The sequence below is a fragment of the Sapajus apella genome, unplaced genomic scaffold (assembly GCF_009761245.1).
Source record: "Sapajus apella isolate SASKATOON/1434 unplaced genomic scaffold, GSC_monkey_1.0 scaffold6, whole genome shotgun sequence".
In the NCBI taxonomy this organism is placed as follows: Eukaryota; Metazoa; Chordata; class Mammalia; order Primates; family Cebidae; genus Sapajus; species Sapajus apella.
The window spans coordinates 79,176,288-79,192,064 of NW_022436946.1; the positions used below are offsets into that span (position 1 = coordinate 79,176,288).

At 36.7% G+C, this 15,777-nt stretch overlaps 1 protein-coding gene across 6 annotated transcripts in view; it reads right to left on the bottom strand.

The window, feature by feature from the left end:
• Nucleotides 1-15,777, bottom strand: part of ADGRB3 (adhesion G protein-coupled receptor B3) — a 741,588-nt gene that overhangs the window by 382,581 nt on the left and 343,230 nt on the right. For all 6 annotated transcript variants that reach the window (XM_032274421.1, XM_032274422.1, XM_032274425.1 and 3 more), the window contains 2 exons: nucleotides 5,358-5,426; nucleotides 677-785 (listed from right to left, as the gene is read on the bottom strand). In XM_032274421.1, coding sequence (XP_032130312.1) covers nucleotides 677-785; nucleotides 5,358-5,426 — 178 coding nt within the window. The remainder of the gene's footprint in view (nucleotides 1-676; nucleotides 786-5,357; nucleotides 5,427-15,777) is intronic.

The following is a 15,777-nucleotide window of genomic DNA, read 5'->3' on the forward strand; positions in this document are numbered from 1 at the left end:
ATTAAGAAGACTATTTCTTTGCTCTTGTTAATTTTTAACCACAAAGAGAAATATGTCATTTGGTTAATATAATGATTGCTGCATTACAGAATCCATTACAGAGGGACCTGAGAGATCCACTGTGCACTGGAAGGTATTCAGAAAAAACTGCAGTGGCAGCAGCCGCACCATCATTTTAACCCTGGAAAGTATTCTTGAGTGTTCTGTTCCACCACACACAGATTCAGCAGTGAGAAAGTAGCTAGACACAAGAACAATGTATGGAACACCATGAAGACTAATATATTGTTTTAAAAATTACAGTCTGTATACATACACAGACACACACACACACACACACACACACACACACACTTTCATAACTAGATTGGATGGTGTTGAGCATTTGGCAGATGAAAAAACACATTATCCTACATATACACATGAAGATACAAACAGGCCTACAAGCAGAAATGCATGAAGATAAATACAACTGTATGTGTGTGTGTGCATATATATACAGTGTAATGTGTTTAGACCCATCTAAAATTCAGACACCAAGTATTAGAAATATATTTGCTTACATATACTTAAATATATGAATAACAGATATTGCACTTGGAAATGTATGGCGCAGATACTTGCAATTTTTTTTTATTATTTCAGAAAGATTTTTGGGGAAAATCCTATTTCTTACCTACATTTCCAGTCATTAAGTATGAATTCTGAAAGTCCATCATCCCCATTCCAACAATGTGTATAAAATCTTCAATCACCTGCATTAACTCTATTGATCCTGGATAAATCTAGAAAAATAGGCAAAGGTTAGATGGAATAAAAAAATCTATGCATACCATGGGATATATAACTGAATTTTTTAAAACCTACATGAAAAAACAAACGAGCTTCATTTTACTTGAAAAAATATCTGCAGCTGGCAATAGCAGTATTTTTTAAATTAATAGTTGAGAATGACATCATATGTCACATGGGAGGAACTTTGGAAGTAATATGATGTGTTGATCAATCCCTCATAAATCTAAGGAAACTCAAAATATCTAACAGAATATCTCCTCAGAAAATACATGACTTTACTTTTGATGGGCTCTTTCTATCACTTAACTATAACAAAAATGTAGGACAAACACTGAAATTGGGCCTTTCACATGTTTAGCTTGGTATCTGTATGAGGAACACAGGAGGTAAAACTATTATTATTGCCACAATGAATATATTTACAAACTTTTAAGTTATTGCATAATAATAAATAACTTGAAACATTTATTTTTAATAATTATAATGTCGACTGTAAGAATACTGTCAATAATTATAGGATTACAAAAATATTAATAGTTCTAGGGCATGTGCTTTACATGTACATATACAAAACACACCTATAGAATTATTATCCCTATTTTAGGCAAGAGGAAGAAAGAACTCAAGAAGGTTAAACAGAGCATACCTAAGGCCATATTGTGTCTTTAATGGTGGCTGAGAAGTATCTACCTATCTAACTGTCCTTCTATGCATCTATCCATCCATCCATCTACCTACCTATCTACCTAAAGGAACATCTGCCTCCATGGCCTAAGGGTTTTTTTTCCAACATCATGGCACCTCACACAGTACAAATAGATGAGTGTGTTTTGTTTTTTTGTTTGTTTGTTTTTAGGCAACCTGATAGTGGCAATAGTTGATAATGTTTCGAACATAAAGGCTGTTGAAAAGGTCACATGAATTTTAGTGTGTATAACCCATAAAGCTTACAGAGTCAGCCTGCATTATATAACCATTTTAGAGCAGAAAATGTTTTGAAGTCAGGCTAATTTCTTGTGGCCATTCAGCAACACTGGATTTTCTAGACATGAAAAATTAAGTGGATTAGAGAGTTCTAGCTGCTTTGTAATTGCAAAGACCAGTGCAGAAGACGAAAAGACATTCTGAATAGTAGAAAAGCATACAGTAAGAGCTGGAAAGGACAGCAGGCACATGTGTATTTCAAAGCGGCTTGTGGCTGTGTCCATCTAAATATCGGATAGTATATTTACTCACATATACTTGAAGACATGAACAATGGATATTACACTTAGACATGTATTGCTAAGATAGTTCCCATTTTTAATTTTAGAAAGATTTGGGGGATAAAACCTGCTTCTTAGCTTCATTTTTAGTCATTAAACATGAATTATGAAAGTCCATTATCCCACTTCCAAGAATGTGCATAAGATTTTTGTTATCGCCAAGGCTTCCTGCTACTACTGTATTTCCCCCCATCTTTGTGTAGGTACATATATATATATATATGAGTATGTGTACTGAAAGGATAAATACAAATGAAAATAAGAGGCTTAATTTTTGCTGTTTAAAATGAGGGAAGAGACCCTCCCTCCCTTAACCCCACTCTCTTCTCCCTTTTCTTGGAGAATTTACTTTTGGAAAACTCATAATTGTTAGTACTCTTTCTCTTTGAAATGCATGCCAATGTATTTAAAAGCTAAATAGTCTCCTACAGCTTAAAGATCCAGGAATGTCTCTCTTTCAAAGGTAAATATACAAAAACATAGTGCCCCTCTTTCTCAGTTTTGTAAAGGGTAGAAGCCTAACTTAAGAGTCGTCTTGAATTTTGCTTCAAGTGGCAAAATTACCTCCAGTCATAAAGATACAAGGAGGTTATTTTTCTTTGAATAAGGTCAATTAAGTAACAAGATGGTCACCGTCAATTACCAAGTGAATTTAGGATGACCTATATGTGACAAAAACGTGCTCTTAGTCCTCTTCTGGACTAGTTACTTTTTATCTTGAGGACACTGCTTGGCTATGTAATAGGGTAAGGTTTCTTTCTGTCTTTGTAGTCTCAGCAGATTGCCTATGATACACATTACATTCTGATTTACTGCTTATTCAATAATGAACGTGTTCTCTTTCTCTTCTACCTTTGTGGAGAGTATTTTTTAGGTTGGCTAAAGGTTTTGTTTTTAATTATATTTCTCCAACTGTAGTCAAATGTTATAAAGCAGGTTATAAAAGGTTGGCAAATTTTTCTGTTCTCTAATAGTAAATATTTTAGGTTTTGCAGGGCATGAGGTCTCTGCTGTCAACTCAACGCTTTCCTTGTTGCACCAAAACAGTCATATATAGATCATATGTAAATGAATGGCTGTGGCTATATTCCAAAATATGATTAACAAAATAAGCCTCAAGCTGGATTTTGCTCACTGGCCGCAGTTTGCATTTGCTCTAGAGACATTTGAATTTTAAAAATAATAAAGAAATATTGAACATAATACATGGCTCAAATGGCTTGTCTTGACCAAACTGGATTTGTCAACTCTAGTCATACGGGTGGAGTATGAAGTAGTGCTATATAAAAATGTAGTTTTCTTTTTTGAGACGGAGTTTTGCTCTTGTTACCCAGGCTGGAGTGCAATGGTGCGATCTCGGCTCACCGCAACCTCCGCCTCCTGGGTTCAGGCAATTCTCCTGCCTCAGCCTCCTGAGTAGCTGGGATTACAGGCATGCGCCACCGTGCCCAGCTAATTTTTTGTATTTTTAGTAGAGACGGGGTTTCACCATGTTGACCAGGATGGTCTCGATCTCTTGACCTCGTGATCCACCCGCCTCGGCCTCCCAAAGTGCTGAGAAAAAATGTAGTTTTCTTTTTCACTTTAGTATACTATGTTTTTAGTAGGATGCTTTATCTAAACATAGTTTTATCCTTCATAACTGTAGCTAATGGGTAACAAATTATGAAATGACTATCCAAAAGAATAAGTTTTGTTTGCAAAAACCTTCCAAAGTCAATAGTCACCATTTTACTCAGCTTGTTTTCCAAATGCACACGGAGTTCTGTTTTATATTCACTTGAGTCTATTACTCAAAAATAAGGAGGCCCACAAGGATTATCTTTGGCAGATTTTAAACAGCACCTATTTCTGTGAAGTTCACCCTTTGTGCCACAAACTCAGAGACCCATTCATCACATGGCTGCATTTATGACACCACTTGAGTAAAAGCTACATAACAGGGTTGTTTTTGTTTTCTTTTCAGTTTCAAATAGTTATTTTTAAAATAGCATTAAGGATTATTATTACTGGAAAAATATTTTATATATAAGCATATAGCTAAAAATCCCAAGGAAATAGATGGATTATGAATTCAGGATTTTTCATTGACAGGAAGTTCTGCCACCATTCATTATTTGTTAAAGTTGGGCCCTCACAGTAAATAACAGCATCTGATGAATTGCAGTCTTGTTTTAAATAGGATATTATATATTTCTTCTAAATATATCCATAATTAATTGTCTCTAGCATTCTAGAAAGATGTACTCAGCCTCTACAGCTGTATTCTAAGGAAAGACACCATCTTCTTAGAATGAGTGAATGAGGTTGTCCTCTAGAAGAAAGCCAAGGACAAATGTGTAACTCAAATTAGTAGAAAAAAATAGATTTGAACTCTTAAACTAAGGGGTTATTTTTTCTGGCTGTGTCCAGATGCATGAAATTTGTACCTGATAATGAGGTAGACCCACACTGGACTATTTTTAGAGCTCCTGTCATAGTAGGATAAAGGGCATGCTTTACTTCTGAAGACCCGGAATATGATTATAAAGGGAAAATCTGAATGAACCTCAGTAAATGTCCTTTTTTTTGGTTTTATTTTTAACAAGAGTCAAGTAGAAACCTAAAGAAGTTTAATATCCGATTAAATTAAACACACATAGAATTTTTAAAAACATAACTTTCCTCTCTTTCTAGACTTCTAACCAACTTTTCCTGCAATTCAGAGGAAAAAAAAATTAGTCATTGTATATCAGTTAGGATATCACAAATGGTAATGCAAGGCATTTCTAAAAAATACCCAAACCAATAAGGTCACTTGCTATATTGATAAAGCATAACACAGATCTGTTTTAAAAATCGTAATATAATTTTTGGTGTGGCCTGATTTTTACAATTCTTGGATTTGAATAAAAATTAATCTCTCTCTCTATGATCCATATTATATGTAACATTGTAATAAATGCAAATGGTTTTATTAGTCAAAACTCCATAGTTTGATTTGAAATATGTACTTTTATATGTCCTGTTTTTCCCACACTCTGTAGACAGAAAAGGAACTTATTGGTTTGGCATATAATTATTACACATTATATCCTTAAAGTTTTAATTTGCTTAAACTTGCTCAGCTTTTTTTCACACGTATAAATATTGCAGACTGATATGATAAAGATCATTTGTTTCCTCAAAAATTACTAGGATATAACTTAGACTGATGTAAAGATCTCTTGTTTTCCTGAAATAGCAAGCCATTAATTTACACATATTTTTTACAGTTCGTTTAGCCAACTTCATTTTAAAAAAAAGCCCCATCCTTACCTGTTGTGCATCTTCCCATTTTTCCTTGTTTTCTTCATCTAGAAGGTTGCTAACTATTTGAAAGAAGTTCTGTAAATTAAATTAGATAAAAGGTTTAATATTACATGAGAGAATTATACTTTTTAATACCATCTATTTGAGTTGACCACTTGGTAAAGGTATAAATACTTTGCAATACTGCTTTATGACCTTAACATAATATTCTGGAAGATCTCTGAGGATCCTTTTTCAGCACTGTAATTCTAGGATTTTATATAACTTCATTTCTATACCCACAGAAAAGGTTGGAATAGGGAAAACACTTTCACTTGCAATTATTTGTTCGATTATAGTCTCTATCTTCCACTCTGTAATGTCATTGTGTAATTATTCCATACAAGTTTAATCCCATCTGTAAAGAAAGTCATCTGTATTTGTTCCATTACAAGTTGTCCTGTTAATTGTGAGCTGTGATTGTTACTTGCACTGTTGTTTCAAAGAACACTCTAGTAAGACTATAGGCAAAGTGGAGGCAAGACAGGCTCCCTCAGTTAAAATCTTGACTCTGCCCTTCCTGGCCATTGTACTTTTATAACTACCTATTGCAAATATTAAATAAAATGTTCTAAGTTCCTGGCATATCACATATGTTAAGAGCACAATAAATCTTAGCTGTTTTCAAATTATTAGTCTATACACCTCTGCCAGCAAGCCAACATGGAAGAACGAATAGACATGTCACATCCTTGCCATCATTCTTGTCTCTAACTGTTGAGGACCTATTGGCTTTATCTTCACCTAGCAGTACCCAATAGTTTTAGGTTTTCCCTATCCATGCAGGAAGGTCCATTTTGATGTTCACATTCTATTCACCATGGTCACACTGACAGAGAGCAGGGCTCTGTTCAGTTCAGTTTTGTGAGTGCTCATTTCATACATGAAGGATTTTTACAGATAGGGACTTGTCGTCTGTTCTTTCGCACTATACTGTACCATCAAGACACAGGAACCGGGAGAGAACAACCAGGGTGCCTTTGAAGGTGAGCTATGACTTGGGGGTCACAGGATACCTGAGAAGTGTAAAGGGAAGGTATGATGTTTATCTTAAGCTGCATAGGCAGTGGTGGCTTGGCTGTGTTCTCAGAACCCATCTCTTCTGACTGACTGTGTGTAGGTTAGCAGTAGCACTGCTTCATAATGATACATTAACTTGGACCAGGACTGAGGGTGGAAATAATCACAACCTGTTCGTCTCATCAGTTTTCCTCCCTATCTAGCTTCTCAAAACAGGCATTTGCACTAATTCCAAAGAAACTCACCTGGGTGTTATTAAATGAAAAACAAAGCTGCTTCTTTTCCTCTTGTGGTTTGAAGCTGTTAGTATCTATATTTAATTGCCCTATTTGTGCTATTTATTTTAATAGTTCCTGGCAATCACATGAGTTGAAACATGGTTTGAGTCATAACCTCTATTAAAGTTACAGAATATTTTATGCAACTCTTAAAAAAACTGCAAGTCTGTTTTAGACTCGTTTTTCAATTCATTTAACCTTTTTGTACTACCAGCCATTTTTTTCCACTTAAAATTTCCTGCTTGGAGTGTTAACATTTGAAGGGCTTAGTCCATTGAGCTGTAACTCTACCTATGGGCAGAAAGAATTAACCTTCAGAGTTCTCCAGTTGCCTATGGCTGGTTAACTCAGTAGGGGACATGGTGCTAATGAGGCAAAAGTTGCAGGTTTTATCCCTGTACATGCCAGTTAGCTGTGCTGAGGTCCATGACCTCGGTCTGCATTCCAACCCCTGCCAGCTTTCATGGAAAATGCGTGCTGCTGCTAACAAGAGACACCAAGATAACAGGAAGCAATTTGTGCAACTGTATCTCCTTTTCTGAAAAAAACATTTCACAAAGCATGTTTTGCTGACAGTGGGTCGGTGACTCCTTGCTGTACATGAAAGCCATTGCATACACAAAATTCCTTGATGATGGCAATAAATTCAGAGTTGAGTTTTTTTTTTTAAATCAACAAAGGGCACAGATAAAAAACACAAATTATTAAAATATATGTTGAACCAACCTAACGTAGAGTATAAGAAGCAGTTTGTACAGTTCTTCAAGGCCAAGAAATGTGACTCTGCTAAATCGGAGAGGGAAGGCAGTACAGAATAAAGTTATTTGATCTAGCTATTGATTAGATTTTGGAACAATCAGTAGGTAGTGCCTTGACTAATGCAGTCCATGTAGGGACACAGTGAGCTAAGTCAGAAAATCTCAAGCAGTGGGGCAGCATTTATAGGGAGACTAAGTCTTTCTTGTTCATCAGTGTATCCTCAGAGCATATGATGCCTTGCTCATAGCAGATATTCAGTAAAGTCCTGAATTTTAAAAAATTAGGTTGCACAATCAGCACATCTCAGAGTTTCCTTTTATCCCTCTATTTTTTCAACTTTAATTTTAGATTCAAGGGATACATGTGAAGGTGTGGTACCTGGGTTTATTGCGTGATGCTGAGGCTTGGAGTATGAATAATCCTATCACCTATGTACTAAGCATAGTACCCAGTAGTTGGGTTTTCAGCCCCTCCCCTCTCCTTCCCTTCCTCCCCATTCTATCAGTCCCTGGTGTCTATCGTTGCCATTTTTATGTGCATGGTTACTCAATATTTAGCTCCCACTTATAGGTGAGAACGTGCAATATTTGATTTTCTGTTCCTGCATTAATTTGCTTAGGATAATGGCCTCCAGCTGCATCCATGTTATTGCACAGGACATGATTTCATTATTTTTAATGGCTGTGTAGTATTGCATGTGTAGATGTACCACATTTTGCACCTCAACTTTCCTAATAAGATTTAGCACCAGTTCTTTCACTGACCTTGCTCTAACTTGTCTGACACATATGGAATATACATATACACACATATTATATATATATATATATAAAAAATATGTATTAGTATGTGTATATTTACATATATAATATGTATGTGTGTATATATATATTCCATATGTGTCAGACAAGTTAGAGCAAGGTCAGTGAAAGAACTGGTGCTAAATCTTATTAGGAAAGTTGAGGTGCAAAATGTGGTACAAATGTGTGTGTGTGTGTGTATATATATATATGTATATATTCACGGTTGACATTTGCTAAACTATCAGGCTGATAAATAGAACCAAACCTAACAGAACAGTACTTTGAAGAGGGGACTCATGACATTTCAGACCCCATGATTGAATCTTCAAACAAAGTATGAAGCTGCTTCCGTGACAGCAGAGCTGCTTCTTGCTAGCATTATTTTAAAACTCCATTAATGGTGATAATCTCTTTCTTTTGATGATTTATGGATCAGGTCACTTATGTCAATCCCTAAAATAAAAAGGTCAACACCTTACAATAGGTTGTGTCTCTTGCTCTCTTTTTTTTTTATGTTCAGCCCTGATCTCCATGACCTAGACTGATTTGAAAAACTGAGTGTCCTTGGCAGAATGGGAGCTGTTTGGAGCTTGAATGAGGCAGACCCAGTTTCACATTTTCCCCATCGATTACTAACTGTATGGTTATGGCAGATGTTACCCATCTATGCTTTTTTTTTTATAATCTGTAATACAGCAGTAATAATAGCTACCTAGCAGAGCTGTTGTGCAGCTTGAAGTTAAGTCTTAGCACAGTACCTGATGCATAGTAAGTGCTTGATATAAAGCAGCTTTACGGTTTTATTCTCTATGTTATATATTTTTATGACCGGCTGCATGATTTGTATTCATTGCCACATTATGGCAAATATGCATCTGTAATTCTGATATAGAATTTCCCAACCAATAGCATTCTCCTCTATCTCTGTTTAAGGTCTCTTCCTCTCTCAGCAATATGTACAGAACAGAACTGATTAATCACGAACTCTGGGGCACACAGTTTGTTCAGCAGAAATCTCTTCTTTCAAAGAATGTTCTCTGCAGGGAGGGGGGTTCGGTGTAGTTATTATTAAATACCTACTATGTGAGAGGCACCATGGTGAATGGTTGTAGTACATAGAAGTCAAAGAGGCATGATTATTCTTTCTTTGCAGGAAGTATTACAAAAATCAGGGCAGTAAATGTGTGCTATAAAGAGAAGCATAAATCCTTCTGTGGCATTCAAAGTAGAGGCCCTAGATTTGGCTATATGAGACAAAAAGGACACTTTATTTTATGGAAAGCAGTAAAAAATTCTGTTTTTACTTCTGATTGGCGTCCACTTGGCAGATTTCTTATGGATTATATACAATTTTTTATAAATATACTAAACTATGTCTTAGCATTTTGCTTTTGCTGAATTCCTATTTCCATGGAAATAGAGTTGTAAATTAGCTAGTGATTTCAGAAGCAGGAAATGTACTCTCCTCCATCTTAACTAGTAGCAAAATTCTTGGACACCAAGGGACAAAGACAAGCCCTAAGAGGCAGACTAAATAAGGCAGATATGAAGGTTTGAAAGAATTATAGTGACTCTAACTAGAAATATGGGGGGAATTATTAGAAAGGATTAACAGCAAACAAGGAAGCAGGGATAAGCCATTAGGATAAGGATGCATAACATAGAATAGATCCTTGATCCCCAACCTAGAGATCAACTAGTTGATGGTTGCAAGGCCATGTGTGATCCAGCCACTTCCTGTCTAACTTCATCTTATGCTATCCTGCTCCATACTCTATTTATACACCAAGTTCATTAGACTGCTTCATGCATCCCAGACTCTTTTCTGCCCTGTCTATAGAACTGTTTCCATGCTGTTTGCTTTCTTGGACTGCTATTCTTTCTGTTCTTTACTCAGATAACCTTTTCTTATCCTTTATGTACAGATTTATATGCGATTTCCTCAAAAAGACCTTATCAGATCATCACCTCCCCCCCCCCATTATACAGGGTTTGATATTTTATTTTTCTCTTGGCTCTGTGTGATCTTTTTTTGAAGTATATAGCATTTTAAAGTCATGATTTATTCGTATGAGATTGGTTTAGGGCTTTTTCCTCTACTAGTTTATAATTGAGTTACTTCTATTTTGTTCATTCTTGTGCCCCCAGTGCACATCAGCACAGCAGCATGTAAATACTCAAATATTTAAAACCGATGAATTACATGTCCACTGTGTGTAAGGAAATGGGCTGAGCATTCATGGATTTTTTTTTTTAATATAAAAAAAGGTTTATATCTAATTTGCTGCCTCGTTTTCGAGTCAACATCCTCCTCTTCCATTGATACTTTTAATGGTACCAGGGCTCTCCCTATGTCCAGAGAATGAGAGATGACACTTATTTTTACAGATAAGAAAGCTAGTTATCTTGAGTAAATATGGGATCAAACTCTTCTTACAGCATCTGAAGACTCAACATCATCCTTGAACACAAACACATACTTTAGAGGAGTTGCACGACCACAGGAAGGAGTTCTGGATATTCAACCCTGGTCCTTAAATTCACATGCAGAAACAAGCAAGGAAGGGGCCTCCTCTACCATAAACCCATGACCTCCATAAACCCAGTTCATCCTATGCCAAACACAGGGAACCCTCCCTATGCATCACTACCCTTACCCTGATCCTGGCAAGATGCATTTAATAGTACAAGTGCTTCTTTGTTCATCAAAAGAATGGCATAAAGAAAGTTATACAAATAGCCAGACAGTAAAGTCAGGGGGCTTTAGCAAGAAAAAAAATGAAGAAAGGGACATCACTAGAAAGCATTATCAACATCAAAATAGTGATTATGAAGGCCTAAAGGAGAGCAGTGGATGTGTGAATGGAATAGCAAGGAAAGGTATACAAAATACTTAAGCAGAAATGTATTTCCTTATTCATTCAAGTAGTAGTTATTAAATGCCTTTTCTATATTCAGCTGCTCTGTTCTAAGTGCTGCAAATATGACAGTAAACAAGATATATTACTTCCCTCACTGAATTTATGCTCTAGTGGGTAAAGAGAAGTAAAAGTAAGCAAATACATTTAAAAGGATGATTTTAGACAGTGACTGCAACAGTTTGAATATGATGCCTCCAAAACTCAGCTGTTGCCAGTGTGATGTTATTAAGAGTTGGGGGCCTTTAAAAGGTAATTATGCCACCAGGACTCCTCTCTCATGAATGGAATTACTGCCCTTATAAAAGAAGCTTCCTGCAGTGTTTGGCTAACATACCCTTCTGTTTTCTACTTTGTGAGGATGCTGGGTTCCGCCCATCTTAGAGAATGCAGCAACAAGGCACCAGCTTGGAAGCTGAGCGCAGCCATAACCAGACAACTGAACCTGCCATCAGTGCCTTGCTGTTGGACTTTCCAGCCTCCAGAACTGTGGGAAATACATTTTTATTCATTATCAATCACCCAGCTTCAGGTATTTCATTATAACATCACAAAGGGACTGAGACAGTGACACAAAAACAAAATAGGTTACAGGAATAGACTAAGTAGGTCAGCAAGCTGTGCGTGTATGTGTGTAAGAGACAGAGAGAGAGAGAGAGATTACTTTAGATTAGATGGTCAGCAGGAAAGACCTTTCTAAGAAGGTGACATTTGAGCTGAGTACAGAATGAAAAAGCGACAAAAGAGACCCATGCAAAGACCTGAGGAAGGGAGTTCCAGAAGGGAAGAGAATGTTCAAATTCCCTGGGTAAACAACAGTCTGAACAAGTTCGAGAAACAGAAAGAAAGATAACATAATGAGCTGAATAGGGGGATGGGTGAGGTGAAGGGATAAAAATATTCTAGAGGATGAAAATGATACACAGGGGTCAGATAAAGTGAGGCTTTGATCACACAGTAGTTCTACTACATGAATTTTATTAAAAATAAAATCCAGCTTTGGCCACTGAGGGGAAGATAAAGTACAGGAGAATAAGAGTAAAAACAGGAAACTTAGAATACAGTTTGTCTTAATTATTGAGGCCAGAGATGACGGCAGCTTGGTTTAAAGAAATGATGTGATGACAGATTGCATGGGAGGGGAAGCACAGAATCAAAGGTCAGGCTTTGGTTCTTAGCTCTGGTACTGAGGATGATGAGTTAGATATGCTACCACATACGAAGCAGCGCTGTTGAGAAGAGAGAGTGACCTTTGTTTTGTTCAAGTTGAGTATGAAAAATCTACAACATAGCTAAGAAAAGAGACCCATTGGGCAGGTTTAACTATAAGCCTACAGCTCAAGAGGTTAAAAACTTGTGAATAGTTAAACTGGAACCTTTTGAGACCAAAAAAAAAAAAAATTAAGATTATCATGACTAAAACCAACTGGAATGAAGTCACGACTAAAACATTGAAGATAAACTCATAAAAAGAGAAATTAAGAAATGTGAGAAAGTAACAAAAAAAGCAGAAAAGACAGGTAACAGACTAATATAAATTCTAAATCCCAGCACTTTGGGAGGCCAAGGCAAGTGGATCAACTGAGGTCAGGAGTTTGAGACCAGCCTGGCCAACATGGTGAAACCCTGTCTCTACCAAATGTACAAAAATTAGCCAAGTGTGGTGGTGCACGTCTGTAATCCCAGCTACTCAAGAGGCCGAGGCAGGAGAGTGGCTTGAACCTGGGAAACAGAGGTTGCAATGAGCCGAGATCACGCCATTTGCACTCCAGTGTGGGCTACAGAGCTAGACTACATGTAAATAAAAAAAAGACTCTACCACTGAGATTAATCCAGAGGAGACAGACCATTCATTTAACTAGGTAAAAATCCAAAGAGTGTTCAAAATACAGTGTAATAGGTTGGTGCAAAAGTAAATGTTTTTTTGCCCATTAAAAACTGTAATTACTTTTGCATTAATCCAATAGTAAATCTCGTTTTTTGATTTTTGCCCTGATGCACTTGGCTGATACATTTGCATGTGTGATACATAAAACCATGAATACAACCATATTTAGATTAAAGTAGGGATCATAGATTCCCTGTGTTATGGCTGTGATTCTATCTCTTAGTATCCTATTCTATTCAAGAAAAGTATACTGAAATGAAATTAAGTAGGAACAACATTATTAATGAAAATTTCTTGAGTTTGCTCTAAAAAAAAAAAAAAAAAAAAAAAAAAACACAACACAACTAAGCAATCTCTAAAGAGTGCCCTAGGTACTTTTTTGGCAACAGGTGAATAGGCAAAATCACTCCTAATCAAGCAAGACAAAGAAGCATAATACCATGGTTTAGACCTTTTATCCAGAATATCTATCTAAACAGCATATCAACTGAACATTGGCAACTGAAAACTAACAAGGATTCAGAAAGGCAGAATATTATAATACAGGATGCCATCTAGCAGGTTTCAGAGACCAAGGCATAAGAAGAACATAATCTAGAGGAAAATCTGAGCCACTGGAAAACTGGGAGACAAAAGATAGACATCTGAAGGAAAATGATATAAGGGTCAGTAGTGGGAGCTGCAGCAGGCCAGGTGGCCTGACCTGAGAGTGGTGTTCAGAGGGCTTCTGATGGCAGGGCTGGACTGTCCTTGCTCCCCCACTGCAATCTGCCAGACCAAAAGGAATGTGAGAACAGATAACTGAAACTAGTATCTCCTAATAGTCACTAGGTTAGGGGAAAAAAGTCCCTAAAAACACCTTAAAAAATACTTATTTTAGCTCTGACTCATTTTGATAGCTGCATAAGAACATTGTTCCGGGACACTGTCTTTCACACTAATCTTGTTGTTTTGCCATGACATAAGAAAGTTTGACCTGTGGAATCCCAGCATAGCTCAGATGGGGAATTTTTTATACAATCCTCTCAGTATCTCTGAACTAACTTTAGGATCAAGGACTCCAGCAAGAGGTAACAGAATAATTCTGCTTGGGGTATACTCGATGGGATGAGGCTAAGGGGAAAGAATAAGCCATCCAGTATTTAGTGCTTTGGGGCATGAGCTCAGTATTGCTAACCAGTCCTTTTTTAAAAATGAAAGGTAAAAGTAGTTAGTGATCCTAATACCATTAGATATGATTATTTCCCCAGTGACAGCTTGACAGAACAGCCAATGTTATAAAAACATCATAACTCAATGTGGCAAAATCATCATCATATTCAGACAGCAGCTGCTTCTTAAGTGAGGAATAAGGTAAGGAGTGATCCCTCAAGTTTGGTAGGCCTGGCTGATACACTTAAGGGCCACCATGTGAAGGAAGCCTGCACACATCACAAGTTTAGCCCCTTGCAAGACTGCAGGCAGTAGTCACAGCAGGTCCTGTCCTGGGGAAAGATGACCAACACAGAGCCCTTCAATAAAAGAAAATTCTCATAGTCCTTCAAGATTCCTTGTTACAGGCTCACTGTATCTCAGCTCCTACACCCATATTTTTATGTTAAAGTCCTCATACCCAATAGCTCAGATGTGATTGTCTTTGAACATAGGGCTGTTAAAAAGGAAATTAAGTTTAAAAGAATGAATCAGAGTGGGCCCTGATCTAATCTGTCTGGTGTCCTTTAAGAAAAGAAGGTTAGAACATACAGAGAGACACAAGGGATGCAAGTGTGTAGAGAAAAAGACCATGTGAAGACACAGAGAGAAGGCAGCCACATGCAAGCCAAAGAGAGAGGCCTCATGAAAAACCAAACCTGCCGAGACCTTGATCTTGGACATCTAGCCTCCAGAACTGTGAGAAAATGTTTGTTGTTTGAGTCACTCAGTTTGTGGTATTTTTTATGGTAGTACTAGTAAACAAAAACAGTCTTCAATAATTTGATAATAAATGGAATCACAATATAAAACCATCTGTAACTTTTGCTAACGCAAATCCCAATATTTTCTTGACTCTGAAGAAAATAATAGGAGCTTCTGAAAGGATAAAACTATCAGTCTCAAGTTTTGCTGTGTTTTATTTTAAACTCAACCAAAATAATTTATTTACTCCACATGGCACTTACCAGCTGATAGATTGCACTTTATACATTCTTAAAACTACTTTGCCTGTCTTCCTCTTTCCACATGGATGTGGTGCCTACTCTGGACTCTTCTATGGAGCTTTCTAGTTTCCCTCAGTTACCAGCTATTTTCTATCTTCTAGATTTGTTCATGGTAGGATTTAACCATGTTGGTTCGTGAAGAAAGATCTGTTGCTTCAACTTTCACCCACTTAAGAAAGTTATTTGCCATTAAATTTCTTATTTTCATGTTTATACCAAGGGCGGGGTTTAAGTACTATCTAGAAAGTGATGCTAGTTATGTTAGGCTCTCTCTAGCACAGAGAAACAAGGATTGTTTTACTTGTTTTTTGTTGTTGTTGTTGCTGTTTCGTTGTTGTTGTTGTTTGCCCTGATGTACTCAAATTAAGGCAAAATCCTATTTGAACTGGAAGTCCTATGGAATAGGAAAATCCTATTTTCCAAAATATTTTTGAAAATAGAATGCATGGTGGAAAATGCATATCATAAAGACAGAAGCTTTTTCTAACAGACAGGTCATTCTTAAGCTACTGCTATGCTTTTG